This window comes from Dendrobates tinctorius, unplaced genomic scaffold (genome assembly GCF_039654945.1).
Source record: "Dendrobates tinctorius isolate UK_male_01 unplaced genomic scaffold, ASM3965494v1 ptg000060l, whole genome shotgun sequence".
In the NCBI taxonomy this organism is placed as follows: domain Eukaryota; kingdom Metazoa; phylum Chordata; class Amphibia; order Anura; family Dendrobatidae; genus Dendrobates; species Dendrobates tinctorius.
This window is the reverse complement of record NW_027361728.1, coordinates 35456237-35475065: the sequence shown is the minus strand read 5'-3', so window position 1 is coordinate 35475065 and position 18829 is coordinate 35456237. Positions and strand designations below refer to the sequence as shown.

The window sequence follows — 18829 nt, the reverse complement described above, 5'->3', positions numbered from 1 at the left end:
CCTTTAACACTGTAGAGGTGTGAAACCGCAGGGCTAAACCGCAGATACCCCGCAGGTCTTTTGACCTGCGGATTTAGCTGTGGATTTTGCCAAATCCGCAGGGAAAAATCCGCTGCCCAATCTGCAACGTGTGCACATAGCCTTGGAATAAAAACATATTTTCTGCCACATTTGGGGACTGATAGCAGCTTTGTGCTTTTACTATCATGTATGTTACAGCAATTTGTTTTCTTTTGAACACAAAATTACAAAACTGCTAAACACACTGGCCCTGAGTCATCGAGATTGGCGATGGTCACCCCATAATTGATGAGATGTGCTGGAGAGAGACGCACCCGATCCATCTATACGGGTGCACGTCTCAATCAGGCAGGATCGCCGGACGAATGGCAGGCTCCTGGCCACAAATCCTACTACAGTCCCTGCTGGAGTAAGATCTGAGGCAGAGTGAACGCCATTGCTCGTCGTAAAATTAATGAGCGGCGGTCATCCTGCGCCTATTCTGCCACAGATCTGCCCACTTTGTTGAAGCTGAGCGAAAAAGGCGCGAGAATGCCAAAAGTCGCAATATTTTAGCGCCGCCTTGTGTTCCACTAAAGACTCTTCCAACCATTTTTACATCAGAATATTGGCGTAAAAGCTGTAATGAAGTAATGAATCTGGCCCAACGACTCCTAAGGTCACACAGACTTTTACAGAAGACAGTTCTCACCATACGTGTCCTCATGGGGCTCCATGACTCATTTTAAGTGTCATTTAAGAACACACTGCAAATACCATATTAAACCTAGGTCTTGTAATGTCAGTATCTCGCAAGATCTCTAATTAGTTAAGTGTCTGACATGAAAGCAGCTTTTAAAAAAAACACAAAACAAGGTAATAAAAAGGACACGTGGCACTTTTTTTTTTTAAACATTGAGCAGAGAGAGAACAATCTACCTGATGAATGGTTGCCATCTTCTGGTAGAGAGTAGTACTGCACATACTAAAGAGCAAAAAAAATTTTTTTGTTTTTTTTAAATGTAAGGCAAGCTGGCTGCATGTTCAGAACACTCTGTCTGCTCGCTGAGACAAGACTGTGCACCCACTAGCAGAGTTTCGGTCGTCTGACCATTTGTACTGTATGGCAATATCATTTGTGGGGTACATATATGCTTATGAAAAAAGTCTATTTTGTCTACAGTACTTAGAAATATGTCAATGAAAATTATCAGTAGATATGAGCCCAGCGGACTGCTGACGTGGCCATATAGGTCCTGTAGGGTCGAGGTCTTACCCATCTATAAAATACATGGCGCTGGATGAGCGAGAAAAATAAAGAATTAAATAAGACAAAAAAAAATAAAACACACGAAAAATAAACAAATGAAATATGGATGAAACAATCAAGAACAAAAATATGTCTTCGTTATGTTATCCTTTTTATATGGACCCCAGCAGACTTTAATGGCCAAGTCTGACCCGCAAAACGGATAAGAATAGGCCCTGTTGTTAATAGTGTCAAGAACTGGAGACATGGATCCATCTTTAAAACCGATGTGTATGGATCAGCGTGGGAAAAAAAAAACAGGCGTGTGAATATAGTCTACAGTAACACATATACAATATATGTACAATAATAGGCAAGTAAGAAAATACAGAAAACCCACACATCATTCTGAAATAATTCTACATTAAATTTTATTATTTTTGATAAATATTCTCAAAACGTATGCTGACAAAGTCGTGAGAAGTACAATAAGGCAATTCTGAAAAAAATATGGTATTAATGACTTTTCCAAGATTAGCCGTGGATCAATACAGAATTATCTGCCACACATGATATTGTGGAAAATATGCCGCCATGTGACTACTGTAAGGAGTGGCTTATGGCGTCACCTACACGGTAAGAGGCGAGAACAGCACTTCTGGAGTGAGCCAATTCATCATCACTTCACATCGGACAGGACTTCATTCCGTGGCGGACAGTGAATTAGTAGGAGATCCTGCCCCGTACGCTGTTCAGGCCACAGAATAGCCGGCAGTAGCTTGTGTAGGTAACCTGTGCAGTCCCGGCTAAATATATTCTACACTTTCTTGTGCCATAAAAGCTACACACAAACACATATCAGGAAGATTACATTTTTTTAAGCCAAAATTAGGAATGGGTATTAAAAAAAAACCCAAAAAAAAACAACCTCTTGAAATAACATATAAAGAATAAAAAGCTTAAGAGTACATTAAAGGGAATCTGTCAGTAGGATCAGCCCTACTAAGCAGTCTATATGGGCACGTAGTGTGAAGTATAGCGTGGCACTACTGTAGGGTGCGCAAGTAGGTTAGCCAAACTAAAGAGTGATAATAAAATAACTTGGCACTTAGCTTATGGCTTTCATGAAATGGAAAAGAATTATGGGCACGTAGGTCATAGGAAGACAAAGAAAATACCTTGATATCTGCAATGTTTTATTCCAAAGAAATCCACGTTTTTCTTATATGTAAATGATCCGTTCCAGGCTATGGGCCGGACATAGATCTCCCTGAGAATCTGCCTCCAGAGATTAGTGTGAATGAAAGGGAACATTACCAGTGTTTTGTAATGGTTTCCAGTGTGATATGTTGTGGCCGCTCTCTGCAGGCTAAGGTCACACTGGCGTATATTAGCTTATTTGAGAGAATCGAGCAGATTATGCTAATCACACACTGATCAAACTGAGCACAGTGTGATCCAATTCTATTGCAAGAGAAGATGAGGAATAAATTGTCCATCTTCTTCATTCTGATAGTCTGTGAAAATCAGACTGTACTTAGATGTCATCCAAGTGCAGTCAGATGGTTTCCATAGACTCATTCACTTGTATGGCTGAGTGCGCTCTGAATATCGGATCAAACTCAGGAATGCTACAATTTTTTGTAGGAGGAAAAAAAAAAGCAGACGTGTACGGACCCATAGATTAACTGTCAGATAACACTCCTACCAAAAATACAGTCATGTGCACAAGCCCTCTCAGCACTTCAGCTTCCATCTCGCAAGCAGCTATTTTTGCAGTATTGTTGCAATACAGCAGAGCTGTGAGAGCTGCAGCTGCTAAATGTTTGTAAGGAGGCAAAATTCAGTCCTACTATCCTGTCTTAGTTACATGTCTCACACTGGTAATGCCCCCTTTCAGTTATATAATCTCTGGAGGCAGATTCTCACGGAGATCAGTGTCTGGGTCATAGGCCTGAACAGCGAATTTACATGTAAGGAAAAACATGGATATCAGTGGAATAAGACATTGGATCGCAGATATCAAGGTATCATTTTATTCAGCTTCCTATGACATGCATGTCTACATAGAAGGGTTGATCCTACGGACAGATTCCCTTTAACACGCTCCTAGTTAATGCAGCAGCAGGGCACATGTGTAACAGGCTGCTCTATTCTGCCTCTCCAAGTATTCTTCCACATTGCTCTTTCTTGCAGTGTATTTCTCATCTGGATTATCAGGATGGAATATCCATATTAGGCCGGGATCACACTACAGCTTGTGATGCGAGAAACTCGCACGAGTCTCTCACATCAACACCCGGCGCTGCCGCTGGCACTCAGGACCGGAGCAGCTGCTGCATAGAAATACATGCAGCTGAACGATCTGGTCCCGAGTGCCGACCGCAGCGCCGGGTGTTGATGTGAGAGACTCGTGCGAGTTTCTCGCATCACAAGCTGTAGTGTGATCCCGGCCTTACGGTATAAACGTGGTGGATTATATATTAAATCTCATACACACCCTGCAGAAACATCGTGGTGCGGATATTCACCACATATATCTCCCTTTATGATACCAAGAGTAGAGTCAGCAGTATATCTGCGGCACTACGCAGCGGAAACCATTGTGATAACTGCGAAATTTACACCGGGTATTGACATGAACGCACCATGTACTGTAATGCACAGCTGCTTCTTTGCACGCAGGACAGGATCCAGTTTGCAACAGTTTTTGCTGCGGAAAACTTCGCACTGCAAGTAAATAAAAGCGTATAAATCCTACATTCATGAATGAGATCTGAAAGCATGCCCAGAATTATAAAAAAAAAAACATTGTTCAGATCAGTTTGGATCAGATTTTAATACAATGAAGATGTAAAACTCAAGATAATCTAAAACCACACACAGCAATACTAACACCAACACTACTGAAAGCGAACATATCATTGCAGTGATTTCCTTTCCTGGGGGAAACAACCTTTCCATATAGCTTAAGGCTATGTGCACACGTTGCGGATTCCGCTGCGGGTTTTTCCGCGCGGAAAGGCAGATAAAACCGCAGGTAAAGTGACCTGCGGTTTTCCTGCGGTTTGGTCTGCGGTTTCACACCTCTACTATGGTAAAGGTATGAAACCGCTGCGGAATCCGCACAAACAATTGACATGCTGCGGTTTGTAAACCGCAGCAAAACCACGCGGAAAAATCCGCACCGTCAGCACAGCGTTTTTGAAACCCCATAGCGTTTCACTGTACTGTACATGGTCAGCGGAACTGCTGCGTTTCCGCAGGGCCAAAACCGCTGCGGAAACGCAGCAGCATCCGCAACGTGTGCACATAGCCTTAAACAACAACAAAACAAACAAACACACAGCTCCTAAGCTATCCACATATAAAAGCTATTATCTAAGTCAGTAGAGAGCCAGACAGGCGCTGGACAGGGGCCAGACAGGCGTTTTCTTTCACTTTTAGGACAATGAGGGTCAGTAGAGGTTAGTGCAAAGTATCTGCAATGTTTTTCAGCAAACTCATTCCAGGACATATTTGTACAGTGAAAGCCTGGTACAGACGAAAGCTGCAGAGGGTAAAACTAAGCTTCCCAGTGATTAACGAAAATTCCTTGCATTTTATTCCCTGGTGTGCTTTGGCCATGAGCGTTGGAGTGTTAGATAAATCACTTACACTTACTCCATGAACGATAAGAGCAATATTGCAGAGCCCACCTTTTATTTTAAGGCCTGATTCACGTGTGTGAACTTTGGTCTGTAAGACAATGGAGTGCAGATCACAGGCAGTATTGTTCTATGGTGGTCGTGTATAATGCACGATACGGAAACAGAGTCTGCAGGAGAATATGGAGAGCTACATAACATCTGATAGAACAGGTATGATGGTCTGTGCAAGACATCCGAGGTGTCAACGCTGCAACTGCTCCATACGTGCAGTGTACAGTCAACACACAGTGGTGATTGAGGCATCTACCAGAAATGTATTTCAAGTGTAATAACAAGATGGCGTTCCGGCACCAGTTTGATGGAGTCATCGGGACTTACGTCTGGACGCCCAGCAAAACTGACTATAATGGTACCGTTGGTGCACAAGTCCAAATCACGTTTGTGGGGGGTTAAGACGTAAGCCCCGACAGTGCCACTGAACGGGTCCCGGAAGGCAAAGTGAAAGCACCCTAACTAATACACAGTGGTGACGCATGTAACAGACTATACTACAATTCCAGTTCTTCTGTGGTTATCCCATTATATACTTTAAACAAATACAGAGAAGTCATTTATTTTTAGTTAAAGAAGTACTCCAGCATTTTTGCAGATATGATGCTTAGTCATCAAAAATATTCTCAAAGTGAAATTTATTTTACCGTACTATAGTTGCTCCCATACATTTTATACCTCCCATTCGTGGCAGCTGTAACAGGTGATCTCCACTCTGTGAACCAGTCTGACATCAGAACTACATGGTGACATCACCTGTTAAAATCAGCCATGAGCGCTCACATACTCCACCTAGCTTTAACCTCCCAGTTTCTCTGCACGTCTTCCCTCACCACTCAAGATATCATTTATGCTTTATATAAAAGCAATGATATAGTAGACATGTTCCTACAATGATTAGCTGCAGGTTTCCTGAGGCACACAGTCTATATGATCTACGAATGTTGTGTGAATCTTGGAAAAGGTGACAGTGAGAAACCTATCACAAGAAGAAGTCAGAGATGACAGGCCAATGCTGTATAGAGAATACACTGTAGTGTGAGTAAGCAGTTCTATGCCCCTCATCCATCACAGCTGCTGCGAGAAAGGACTCGGGGCTGGCACAACATGATGAGAACTCTGCCCCCTCTCTTTCTCTCTCGATAAAGCCAGGATGGGAAATGTAGGCTGCATCTCAGGGATAAAAGAATAAAGATGGCACATCAACTAACACTGCTTAACACAAAGAATACTGAGGCTCTTGTCTATGCCACTATAGCCTATGTTGAACTATATAGGAAAAACAAAATTGCTGGAGCACTTCTTTAATTAAAAAAAAGAGGAAGATCCTTCAAATCTAAAATGAAAAAGTCTTGCATTATTTTTTTTCCCAGAGCAGACTTCATAGTCCCTGTAAATTTGATATGTCATGTTTATTAAAGGTTCTCACTTAGCCATTTGATATAGCCGTCTCTTGTTCTGGCACCAGCTGAGAAATAAGTTGGCCAGGTAGCAAAGAGCATGCAGCCATGGAAGCCATCTTCATAATGATCGTGAGTGACGTCAACACCAGCTTCTTCCAGCCGCTTCGCATACATGGTCCCGTCATCCCTCAAGACATCATGTTCACAGGTTAAGATATAGGTTTTTGGAAGCTTCTGAAGGGTCTCCTTGTGTGCAATCAATGGAGAAGCTCGGGTGTCAAATAAAGCAGGTACGTCTCGAGCAATCCTGGGGTTCCCTATAGTTTGTATCAGAGGCATGTAGTTCTTTTTAAAGCTCAAAGGCAACAATGAATTCCAGTTCAAAAGTTGCCGAAGTGCAACGGCTTCATGTACGTCTAAAGAGGTGTGATTGTTAACCAGCAGGGCCTGGGCGAAAGTGTGGCTCCCATTTAGATAGTCCAGCCAGAACTTTATCATGACGTAGCGGGAAAGGATTGGCATATCCATATTTTGCTGGTAGGAGGGTGTGTTAAAATCTAATATTTGGAGTACTGGATAAATCAAAGCTTGCAGTTTTACTTTGGTTGTTACAGTCTCATCTTGTGTAAGCTATATAAGAAGCAAACAGAAAGAAGAACATAAGTATTATATTGCATTAATAACCGAGACTTCGCGTAACAAAAAACGATGGCGCATTATGAGATTTAGAACTCAGCCTTATGCTGTACCTCTGTTATTCATGCTGGAAATGTAGGGTTTGTCTCCACTGTAGCCACAAACCTTAACAAAGGAAATGGTAAATCCCACTCAATTTTTTCATTCCCAGGAGAAATGACAGAGGACCGGAGTTCATGTATCAGAATAAATTTTGTTTTTTCAAACAGACATGAGGAGAGATGTCGGGTCCCCTGTAAAAGAAGTACCGTCTAAACTTCTATAAAATTAAATAATACACATTCTACATAATAAAATGATTTTTTTTTTTTTATAATATGAGAATAATTTTCTCTCTTAGTGATTGTCGGAGTCTAAATCAGACTGATTTGATCACATGAAATGGATGAAGAGCGCATGCAAACGGAGGTATGGGAAAAAAAGATTTAAGAAAATCATTCTCTGTTCTGACCGATAGACTCATAGCACAAGTACGCAGTTATTTTAGGTGTATGATAAAGGGATCACTTCCATCATTGGAGGTAACTGTACAATTTGCAGATAGCCAACAGTGCCACTTAGTGGTCAGCAGAGGGATTGCTGCTTATAACGTGAACGTCCATTTTGGAGTTTTCATTCTTTTGGTGAAAAAAAAATATATTTTTAAACTTTAGTTTTGCAACCTTTATGCCACAAGCCACAATTAAAAGGTAAAGTTGCTTCATGCAGATATTTTTATACCTCCCATTGAGTATTCAGCATTTCCATGCATGTGTGACGACTGCTATATACAAAACCATTGATGGACTGGTAAAGACAAGGTACCAGGGTCCCATTAGTGATCAGTGAAGTTTGGAATGGCATGGTCTCTAGAGAGTTAAAACATGCATAAAGCCTTTCTTGGGGCAACCAATAAACATTTATCACCTATCCATAGGATAGATTGTAAATGCATCATCACTTGAGAATTGACTACCGAGACCCTCACTGATCCCGAGAGTGCAGGGTCATAAAGCACCCTGTGTTAATGAATATTTCTTTTCTCTCCCTTTAAAGATGGTTTTTGTTGGATAGTGCTTGAACAAAAAAAAAAAAAAAGCGCTTTCACAGTTTCCAGTTTATTAAAATTTGCAGGCGTTCTCAAGATAATAATACACCTTTTGTTTAGCTCGCTGCCTAACAGACTGATCACCACTAGTGTGCAGCAGTGGTAGTCAAACATGTACAGTGCACACAAGCGCTTTTCTATTCAGCTTGTCAGCGCTGCCCTTTAGAAGACCATGATTGCTAAAAGGCACCGTTAGCTCCCAATCCTGGCCAGATTCAGTGCAGCGCTTACAAGCTAGACAGCAAATACAGAAAAGATCAAATCTGCAGTCTCTCTTGAGATATTAATAAACAGTAAATTGCAAAACTGATTAAATACCATATGTGGATATGGGAATGCCCTCTAATCTTTAACAATTTTTTCAAAACTTATGATTGATTTATCCAATCACATTATGGTGAATATCATAAAATGTATGCAACTTTCCCAAAAGAAGAAACATTAAAATGCTCAACAGATTATGGAGAAATCTGTATATATTAATCAGCTTTAGGTAATGACATCAACATTGGCATCAGTAAGACAAGCTGATGAATTAATCCACCAACCCATTCCCTTTTCAACGGAGTGAATAATTATACCATTTTCCTGGAATCACATGCAACAAAAATCTGCACCAAAATTTGTTGCGATTATAAATCTTCTAAAAACGTATGAAGTTTAAAGCGAACGCATGGGGAGATCTAGGAGTTACCTGCTGACATACTGCTGCTGCCAGGTTTCCTCCAGCACTGTCTCCAGAAAGCGCAATCCTGTACGGATCTATGGAATATTTGGCGAGGACCGCTGGCTGCAAGAAGTATTTAGAGGCTGCGTATACGTCATTAATTTGCTCTGGAAAATGCACATTTGGTACAAGTCTGTACCTACAAGAAAACACAATATACATCATTACATATGTCCGTACATGTGCAGTGAAAGCCAGGTGTACTGAGGACAGGACCTCCGCACCCTCCTCCAATAATAATCTTGAGACAAGCGACATTAAAGTAGGACTCCAGCTATTATCGAGTGCCAATAAAGCCAATACACCAATAATATTCCAGGAGTGTAACTTGTTTCAGCTACATGCATGCATACAATAAAACAGCCCTCGGCCATCTCCATTAGTCCCATATGCAATCAGTGGAACAGCAGTAGACTTGTCCGGCCATTCCTCTTGCATGGAGCGAGGCCGCGACCTCTAGTTTGACACGACTACTGGCCGGCCTCGTCACTTGATTGGGCACGGCATTGGCTCAATACAAGTGAATGGAGCGAGACTACGTCCACTGACCGGGAGTATGTATAACTCATACACACCCTCCGTTCCCAGGTCTGAAACACGCGAATCCCTGCAGCGCACAGTGCATGCGCTGGGGGGATTATTAAGACTTAAGTCACACAGAGTGACTGCAGACTTTGCGGTTTGGACAGGACAAACCTTTAAGGCTGCCTTATATATTTCAGCAAGAAAATGGTAAGGCTGAAACCGCATCCAGCACAATAGCGTCACATAAGCGTTCGATCATGAACCAGCCGCCTGCAGTCCAGACCTTTGACCAATAGAAAACAATTGGCTCATTATGAACTCAAAATTTGGAAAAGATTACCGAGGACTGTTGAATAGCGAGAATCTTACAGCAGTCAGAATGGGACAACCTTCCTCTTCCAAAACGCCAGCACTTGGTCTTCTCACATCCCAGATGTTCTCAGTCTGTTGTCTGCCCTAACGTATTTGACAGGCGTTGCGACCATCAATTTCTAACGGAGTTATTTTTTTTTTTTTCAAAACAAATGGAAAACGTGCAACGCTGTACATCTGATATCTGATCTATGTTCTGAATACAATATGGCTGTAACAGATTTCCAATCATTGCACTCTCGTTTTCTTTACATTTTACACATCTCAACTTTCTTGAAATTGGGATTGTAGTTGTATAATGACACACTTTTTATTTTTTTTTATAATGGGTGACAAGTAGCTATATAAAAATGTTCTATTATGACATACAGCGATACACGGCTCAGCCAGGGTGGATCTGGTGTGGTGACTCACATCTCTGGCCTACTGAGCAATTAGCAGAATAACTAACATGGAGAATATACAGAGGATAGAAACTCCAAAAAGATGTTCTACAAAATGCCAGCCCTATGTGCATCAAATACTATATACATACACATACGCAAATACACAGACTCACAAAAACAGAGACATAAGTGGAATAAATATATTATTCTTATTAGACAAATATTAAACATTAAGCAACCAGTAAAAATGAGTCCGATATGTTGAAAATATGAATATGGCAAATATAATATGGAGGACTACCAAGCTGTAAACCTGGAGCAACAGACAACCAGCTTGCGTTACACGTGGTCAAAATTGTTGGTACCCCTCATTTAGGGTGAGTGCACACGGTGCGGATTCAGCTGCGGATTTTTCTGCACGGACTTGCATGTAAAACTGCAGGTAAAGTGACCTGCGGTTTATCTGAAGACAATGGAACAGGTGTCAAACCACTGCGGAATCCGCACAAAGAATTGACATGTTGCGGATTTAAAAACGCGGAAAAATACGCAACATCTGCACTGCGGTTTTGAAATCCCATTGCTTTGCATTGCACTGTACAATACCTGCGGAACTGCTGCGGATCTGCAGGGACAAATCCGCTGCGGATCCGCAACGTGTGCACATACCCTTAATGACAGAAAAAAAAACACAATGCTGACAGATATAACTTGAATCTGACAAAACTAATAATAAATAAAAAAAAATCAATGAAAATGAACAAATCAAAGTCAGACATTGATTATTACTTTTGTCAGATTCAAGTTATTTCTGTGACCATTGTGGGCTTTTCGGTCATTAAATGAGGGGCACCAACAATTATGACCACGTGTATATGTATATATATATATATATATATATATATATATATATATATATATATATGCAAATACATCAAACCATAGATGTCCATGAATTAAGTTATGTGTAATAATGAGAGATGACACAGTAAAAGTATTGAACACACTTACTGAAATGTATTTAATACTTTGTTTGAAAGCCTTTGTTGGTGATGACAGCTTCAAGACGCCTCCTGTATGGAGAAACTAGTCGCATGCATTGCTCGGGTGTGACTTTGTCCCATTCTTCTACACACTCTACAAAACCTGAAGGTTCCGTGGATTCCTTTTATGAACTGTGACCTTTGTTCCTTCCGCACATTTTCTTTTGGATACAGGTCAGGTAATTGGCTGGGCCATTCTTGCACCTTTATTTTATTTCTTTGAAACCAACTGAGTTTTCTTTGCTGTGTGTTTGGAATCACTGTCCTGCTGAAATATCCACCTTTGTTTCTTCTTCATCATCTTGGTAGATGGAAGCAGATTTTTTTCAAGAATATCTCGGTATCTTTGTCCACATCAACTTTCCTTCAATGATATGATGTTTGCCAGTGTCGTATGCTGAAAAACTGCATCACACCATGATGTTTCTGCCTCCAAACTTCACTGTTGGTATAGTGATTATGGGCTGATATGCAGTGCCTTATGGCCTCCAAAGAGTTAAATTTTGGTTTCCTCTGACTAGACTATATTCTCCCAGTATTTCACAGGCTTGTCTATATGTTGTTGAGCAAACGTTAAACATGCTTGAACATGCTTTTTGTTCAGCAATGGAGTCTTGCGTGATGAACGTGCATACAGGCTATGTGTCACATCTCCACCAGAACCTGCTCCTGCGACTTCTGTTTCTGTCGCCGCCATATTCACTCTGTGGGTGGTGCTGTTGATATAGATGTAAGAACCAAAAGCTCTGGACGGCGTGCTCTTTCCAGCCACTAAGGTTAGAGTGGCTGGGACCTGTAGTGCCATCCAGTCTGGCAGTATGGGTGTGTGTGCTAGCCAGCTAAAGTTATCAGCTCCCTGCTCCTGCCAATTGTTAGAGCACAACACCCTGCTAAGGCTTCCAACTCGCTGCTGGAAGCTGCCAGATACAACTTATGGTTCATACTCACTTGCGAGAGACTCACACGATTCTCGTGTGAGTCTCTCGCATGAAAACTTGACACTGCCGCCAGCACTGGGACCGCAGCATGCGGCGGCATAGAAAGACATGTAGCTGCACGCTCCGGTCCGAGTGCCAGGTTTTCATGCGAGAGACTCACACACAAGCGAGTATGAACCCTTAGTGTTTCCCTAGCTAGGTGTGCATCTTCTGCTCATGTTTGGTTTAATATATTCCTCCTGTTCTGACCCCGCCTTGTTTCTGCATTGGGCGATCATTCCTACATCAGGATGGCAGCCCTTCCATGGTGGCATTCCAATAGGTCCTAATGTAAAACCAAATCCCTGTACAGGGGTTAAAGGGTACTGTAATTTCTCTGGAGTGGCTTGTGCCATGTCAGTACGAGGAAGCCTTTTAGCCTTTGGTCTATGGTAGGCGTTACACTATAGAGGTTGAGTGAATTATTTAATCTTTTCTCTGAAAAAAAAAAAAAAAATCTGTACCTGCTGATTATAGGTCTTTCTGTAGCTCTCCACAGGTGTTCCTCAACTGTTGGACAGCTTTTCTGATAATTCTTTTCACTCCTGTCTATAATATTGCAGGGAGAACCAGGTCATGGCTGGTTATTGGTGAAATTATGTTCTTTCCACTTCTGGATTATGGCCCGAACAATCCTCACTGGAACCTTCAGTAGTTTAGAATTTCTTCTGTAAGAAATGTAGTTACAGAACAGTATGTTTTGCAACAATAAGGCTGTGAAGGTCTTGAGAGAGCTCACTGGTTTTACTCATCATGAGATGTTTCATGTATGGCACCTTGGCAACAAGATACTTTTTACAGTCCATCAATTTCACCTGGTGACATTATTTTTCATTAAGTCGCAGGATTGCTTTCTAATTACTAATAGATTTCAGCTTGTGTCATGACTTTCCGTGGAGCTTTGCACCTCTTCAGCTCTTCAATAGTTTTTCCCTGTGTCATTTTTCACTATTACACATAAATTAAGTTATGCACATCTATGGTTTGATTAATTTGCCTGTGTAGATTGGATGGCTTGTTACTGACATCTGGCAAGAATTTCATGTCAATAGCACATTTAGAAATATATTTTCTTAGAAAATTTGTGAAATGTTTAATGCTCATTTCAGCCGCTGTATATTATATATTACATAGGCTGGTCTTCATAGAAGCACAGTCATGACAGGCACAGGGGTTTTTAGCAGACCCTGGCTGTCTTGGCAAATCATCGGTGACCCGTGATCTTGTCAATGGACCTTGCGCATTAAATGATGCTCTCTGGGATGAACAGTGCCATTTAACAGCAGTTAGCTACGCCAACTGCCGAGATACAATTTCCTCCTTTCATCATTCATGCAGTGTTCAGTGGCGAGAGGTGACAGGAGGTCCGGGCAGCATCTGTGAGAGCAGCCTGACACTGTACTAATAATACCAGGCTACTGACCTGTCCTCATCCCTGGCAGACGATACCTTTGCGCAAGTGTTGAGGCGGTAACTTCTTCCAGCGTTGAGGACAGGTCGGCAGCTGGGTATTAGTAATACATCAGACTGCCAGAACTGTACTCACCGTCGCTGTCACTGCAGTTTTCAGAGCACAGCAATAAAGTCATCATGCTGCTGTGCTCTGCACACTGACTCAGTTATGCCAGTGTAAAGCCTTATTCACAAGTCTGTGATGCAGGCATGTCTGAAATAGGCTTCTCTACAAAACCGCACCAGGTCCAGGCACCAGCTCTGCGACGAGAACATCATCCAGCGCGGAGTACATCACTAAACAAAATCATTACCACAGCCTTGGTGCCCAGAACTGCGCTTACTGATTATTACTGTGCCCTGAGCACAGCAACTGCAATGACTTTGATGGCTCTGGCCAGATCACAGTAATTTTCCGCTGTACTGTGCATTTGATACAGTGTGTGCATCTAGTCCCATTGTGTGATGCAGTCCATGCATCTAATCCAATCACGTGAAATAAAATCCATTCATCTAATCCTATTGTGTGCGATGCTGTCCATGTATTTAATACCATCATGTGTACTACATGTCTGCAGAGCCGCGTATTGAATCTTGTCATGTGTGCTATTGACTAAGGGCAAAAATAATCTTATATTGGCTCTAGGTTACTGCAAAGAAGAGGACGGCAAGCTGAAGCTCTAAAGCCGCTGTGTAACTTTACACCCATCCCCGCTGTCAGAGCAGGATTCTCCAAAGCTTGAGAGACACAGATTGCTGACTAATCCACCTGTCCCCCCGCTATTCCCCAGCTTCTCCCCTCTGTCAATCCCTTCACTGGCTCCCCATTGCCCAGAGACTCCATTACAAAACCCTAACCATGACATACAAAGCCATCCACAACTTGTCTCCTCCATACATCTGTGACCTCGTCTCCCGGTACTTTCCTGCACGCAACCTCCGATCCTCACAAGATCTCCTTCTCTACTCCCCTCTTATCTCCTCTTCCCACAATCGCATACAAGATTTCTCTCGCGCATCACCCCTACTCTGGAACTCTCTACCACAACATATCAGACTCTCACCTACCATCGAAACCTTCAAAAAGAGCCTGAAGCCCCACCTCTTCCGACAAGCCTATAACCTGCAATAACCACCGATCGACCAAACCGCTGCACGACCAGCTCTACCCTCGCCTACTGTATTATCACCCATCCCTTGAAGATTGTGAGCCTTCGTGGGCAGGGTCCTCTCTCCTCCTGTACCAGTTATGACTTGTATTGTTTAACATTATTGTACTTGTTTTTATGTATATCCCTCCTTACATGTAAAGCGCCATGGAATAAATGGCGCTATAACAATAAATAATAATAATTGCTCATTTAATTGGTCATGTTGGTCTTGATGACGGGTGTGCTGGAGTCAGATGCTCCCGATTCATGAAGAGGAGAATGCTTCTTCATGAATCTGGAGCGACTGATGAGTGGTGTGAGCCTCCATGTGCTACGCCAACAATCTCACTCCAGTCAGGTACTGGATTAAGATTTCTGGAGTACGGATTAGCTATGGCGTTCCCTCCCCTGGTCGTGCCCCTGTTCTCCCAGCTGGGAGAAACCGGAGTGAAAATGCCAAAAGTCGCAGAATTTAGGTGCAACTCTGAGTTGCTCCTACATTTTGTGACTTTTCAAAGCTTTTACACCAGAACTCTGACATGACAGCTGTGATGAATCAGGCCCAGTGTCTGTAATCTCTAGGGCCTCCGGATAAATATAAAAGGGACTGGTCCCACCATGCTCAGATTGCAGGGTTTACTTCACCTTTTCACGAGTCACTAACCAAACATTTCAGTCATTTAACACTTAACTAACAAGATGTGACAGAGCTGAACACATTTTAACACTGGGTGTGAGAAGAAAAATGCAAATACTATTCATATCTGGGTGCAATCAGAATTCAGGTCACCGATTCCAGTAAATGTGCGCTGAAGACTGAAACCAGAAGGTCACTGTTCATACTCACTCAATAGATACGACAACTGCATTCACATCTTCGGAAATTTTTCGGCACAGGCTGTCATAGGACCTCATTCCTAAAACGAGCATGATAAGGAATGCAATCAATACGGGAGGGGGAACAAAGCGTGCTAGGTAATGCTGAGCCCTGCTGAAATGAGAAGACTTTCCATCAGAAAACGCGCGGAAATCCTCTTACAGACTGTAATACACTGTGCCAGGAAAAGGTAATCATCAGCAAAGCATTTATATAAGCATTTAGGTAAGTGAAAAATAAAACACATTTGTGCCATTATATTCACTATCTGCTGCCTGAATCCAAAAAAGCCCCCATGTGTGCAATATGCAAATTAGGCATTAAGTGCTCTGTACCACTGAGAGCACTTCATAAACCCTGCCTCCTGAGAATTTCCATATCAAAATACGAAAATGGTTGCACTCAATTGCATTAAGGCATATCAAATATGAGATATATGAAATGTGAATAGCATAATTTCCATCCCTAGCGCCTCTCTTTCTCAGTTGAGCATTGGCTCAATGTGTCTGACGCCAGGCATCAGCCAGGAAATCTAACTCCTGGGCAGATCACCGGACTCCTCACTTCTGTGCATCAATGTGCCCTCCCAAGTGCACCGGCTTCTGCATTCCACTCAACATGCGCTGACCACCCACGCCGAGCGCCTCCTCCTTGCTCTTCTTCAGGGTCTACAGAGTGTCTGGGCAGTGCATGTCAGTGCACTTATATTGGTGAAGAGAAGCGAGGAGAGCGGTCATCTACACAGGTGCTAGATTTTATAGAGCTATCACTCAAGAGAGAGGGCACACTAAGGGTGAAAATAAAGAAACTCTGCCTCCTGAGGTTAAGTGCTATGGGAGTGAAAGCATTTAAGGCCTCAGAGGCATGTTGCAAAAATTTTGTATTTCTCTCAATTTAGTCAAAGGATAGAAGATATAAAAAAGGTATCAATGAATTTAGCTTTCACTGATCTACATGCCCATATAAACCAACTAGGGGGGGATGGTCATACTGAGAGATTCCTTGTAAAGAAGAAAATAAATTCAAATCATTATTTCAGAAGCGAGTATATGAACACTTGAAAATTATTTTTTGGATATTATAGTATACACGGCAGCTGCACCTTTAGGCGGGGGTCACACATGCAAGAAACTCGCACGAGTTTCGCGTCTCAATACCCAGCACTGCCGCCGACACTCGGGACCGGAGGGCTCAGCTCTCAGCTACATAGAAATACGTGCAGCCGCACACTCCGGTACCGAGTGCCGGCAGCAGTACCGGGTATTGAGACGCAGGACTCGTGCGGGTTTCTCGCAAGTGTGACCCTGGCCTTAAAGAGAGAATCTACCAGCACAAAATGACTGTTCAAACCAAACAAGTGCTCCCAAGCAGCACAACGCATCTTCTCACCTACTCGTTTTCCACCTAGCTCTTCTACCCTGTAAAGCCCAAACTGTCAATCAAGGAAGAGGAGAGTGGAGAAAGACAGAAAACAAGAAGGAGGGAAGGTGCACTGAACTGCTTGGTCTCACTGCTTGTGTCACAGGTTTATCATGACAGACAGGCCTGGAGACCGCAGTATCTGACTTCACATACTCCTTGCCGAATTAGAAGCACTGCTCCTTCATATTAAACAGTGCAGGTTTCTGCTAGCAGTGCAAGAGTTAATCTGTTCAGTTGAGAACTCGGAGCTTTCCTGCTGATGGTCTCAGCTGTTCAGTGTTAGCAACTCCCCTCTGCTATATATACTGGTCTCTGGCAATCAGGGATTGCCAGTGTAAGTTTCATACTGCCTGGTTTTGAAGTTGGATTAGCTGGTTATTGGAGGAAGCGATTGGAGTGTTGTTCTGGAGACTGTTGCTTGGTGATTTGTCTGTGTGCATATCCACATCCTCTCCTATTTGGTTTTTCCTCCCTTTACTTCCTGGTGTGCCACTCTGTTTGTGATTGAATATTTGTATGATTAGCATTTTCATTTATCCCTGTATGTCTTGTTGGCTGGGTTTGTGTATTCTTATACACTACAACTCCCCACTTCCCTAGGTGGGGATAGGACAGATAAGGACTGATTTAGGAGCTCAGCAAGGCACATGGCCCTGGAGTCTTCACCATCAGAAGTAATCCAGGAAGCAAGCATAGTTAGAGCTCTGCTAGCTTTAGGGATAGGGAAGGAGCCCCTAGTTCCCAGGGACTCCTGTAACAGTGCCTTGACAGCCTGTGCTTAGTTTTAACAGTCATTTTGTGCTGATAGACTCCCTATAAAGAAAATCTGTCAGCATAAAATGACTGTTCAAACTAATTACTTTGACAGCCCTGACTTTATAGAGCCAGAGAAAGATACTGTAAAAAACAAGTAAGTGGGAAAGGAGCACTGAACTGCTCAGGAGCGCATGTGCTGGGTTTGAACAGTCATTTTGTGCAGACAGACTCTCTCTTAACTCACCTTCCTATGACATGCATGCTAGCCAAAATTCCCGGAACACAAACATACTTGCACTTCCAAGTGCCCAGCCGCCTCCATGGACATAGATGATGCTGCGTTGCAATGAACCATGTAGTTCCTTCTTGGGTTCGAAGATTCTGACCTCCACTCCATCAAACACAGTGTCTGTGACTGTTAAATGAGCAGACGATGTTGGATCCAACTTGTCAAAGTAGCTGGACACAAAATTTAGGACTCGCAAATGGTGTCCAAGACCCACATAGTGGGCAAAGTTGCACTACAAAAATCAAAACAAGAAATAATATGAAAAGGCTTACTTTTAAAACAAACATTACATATTAAGAAGGTTGTCCACTACTAGGACAACCCCTTCTTAAACTAAATGACCCGATAACATATTAAAGTCTATACTCACCGAGGCTGTGATGCAGCGGAATGACACATGATGCCCGGCACAAAATCAGCGCTGTGTCACCGTCATCGCCTTCGGACAAACTGAACATGAAGAGAAAGTCAGCGATCAGCTGCAGCCTGAACTTCCCCTTCATGTTCTGTTTGTCCGAAGACGGAGACCGTGATCCCAGTGCTGATTGGCGCCGGGCATCATGTGTCACAACAACGCATTACAGCCCTGGGACCGTGAATGCCGACACCGCTGGAATGGAGCTGGCACAGAGGTTAGTATAGGCTTGATTATTTTAAGGCCCCGCCACCTCACACTTACATGCGGCCGCGCTAAGATGGATCAGCAGGATCACTAG

General features: G+C 42.7%; 1 protein-coding gene across 2 annotated transcripts in view; it reads right to left on the bottom strand.

Annotated features, from left to right (window-relative positions):
- Positions 1 to 1655: 1655 nt before the first annotated feature.
- The window catches only part of NCEH1 (neutral cholesterol ester hydrolase 1), a 29944-nt gene continuing 12770 nt past the window's right edge, over positions 1656 to 18829 (bottom strand). The window contains exons 2-6 of one of the 2 annotated variants that reach the window (XM_073578835.1): positions 18117 to 18345; positions 15617 to 15686; positions 8831 to 9002; positions 6380 to 6983; positions 1656 to 3979 (exon numbers count right to left, since the gene is read on the bottom strand). In XM_073578835.1, coding sequence (XP_073434936.1) covers positions 3816 to 3979; positions 6380 to 6983; positions 8831 to 9002; positions 15617 to 15686; positions 18117 to 18345 — 1239 coding nt within the window. In that variant the 3' untranslated portion in view covers positions 1656 to 3815. Of the gene's footprint in view, positions 3980 to 4069; positions 6984 to 8830; positions 9003 to 15616; positions 15687 to 18116; positions 18346 to 18829 lie in introns of those variants that run through there. The other variant, XM_073578836.1, reaches the window with a different exon arrangement.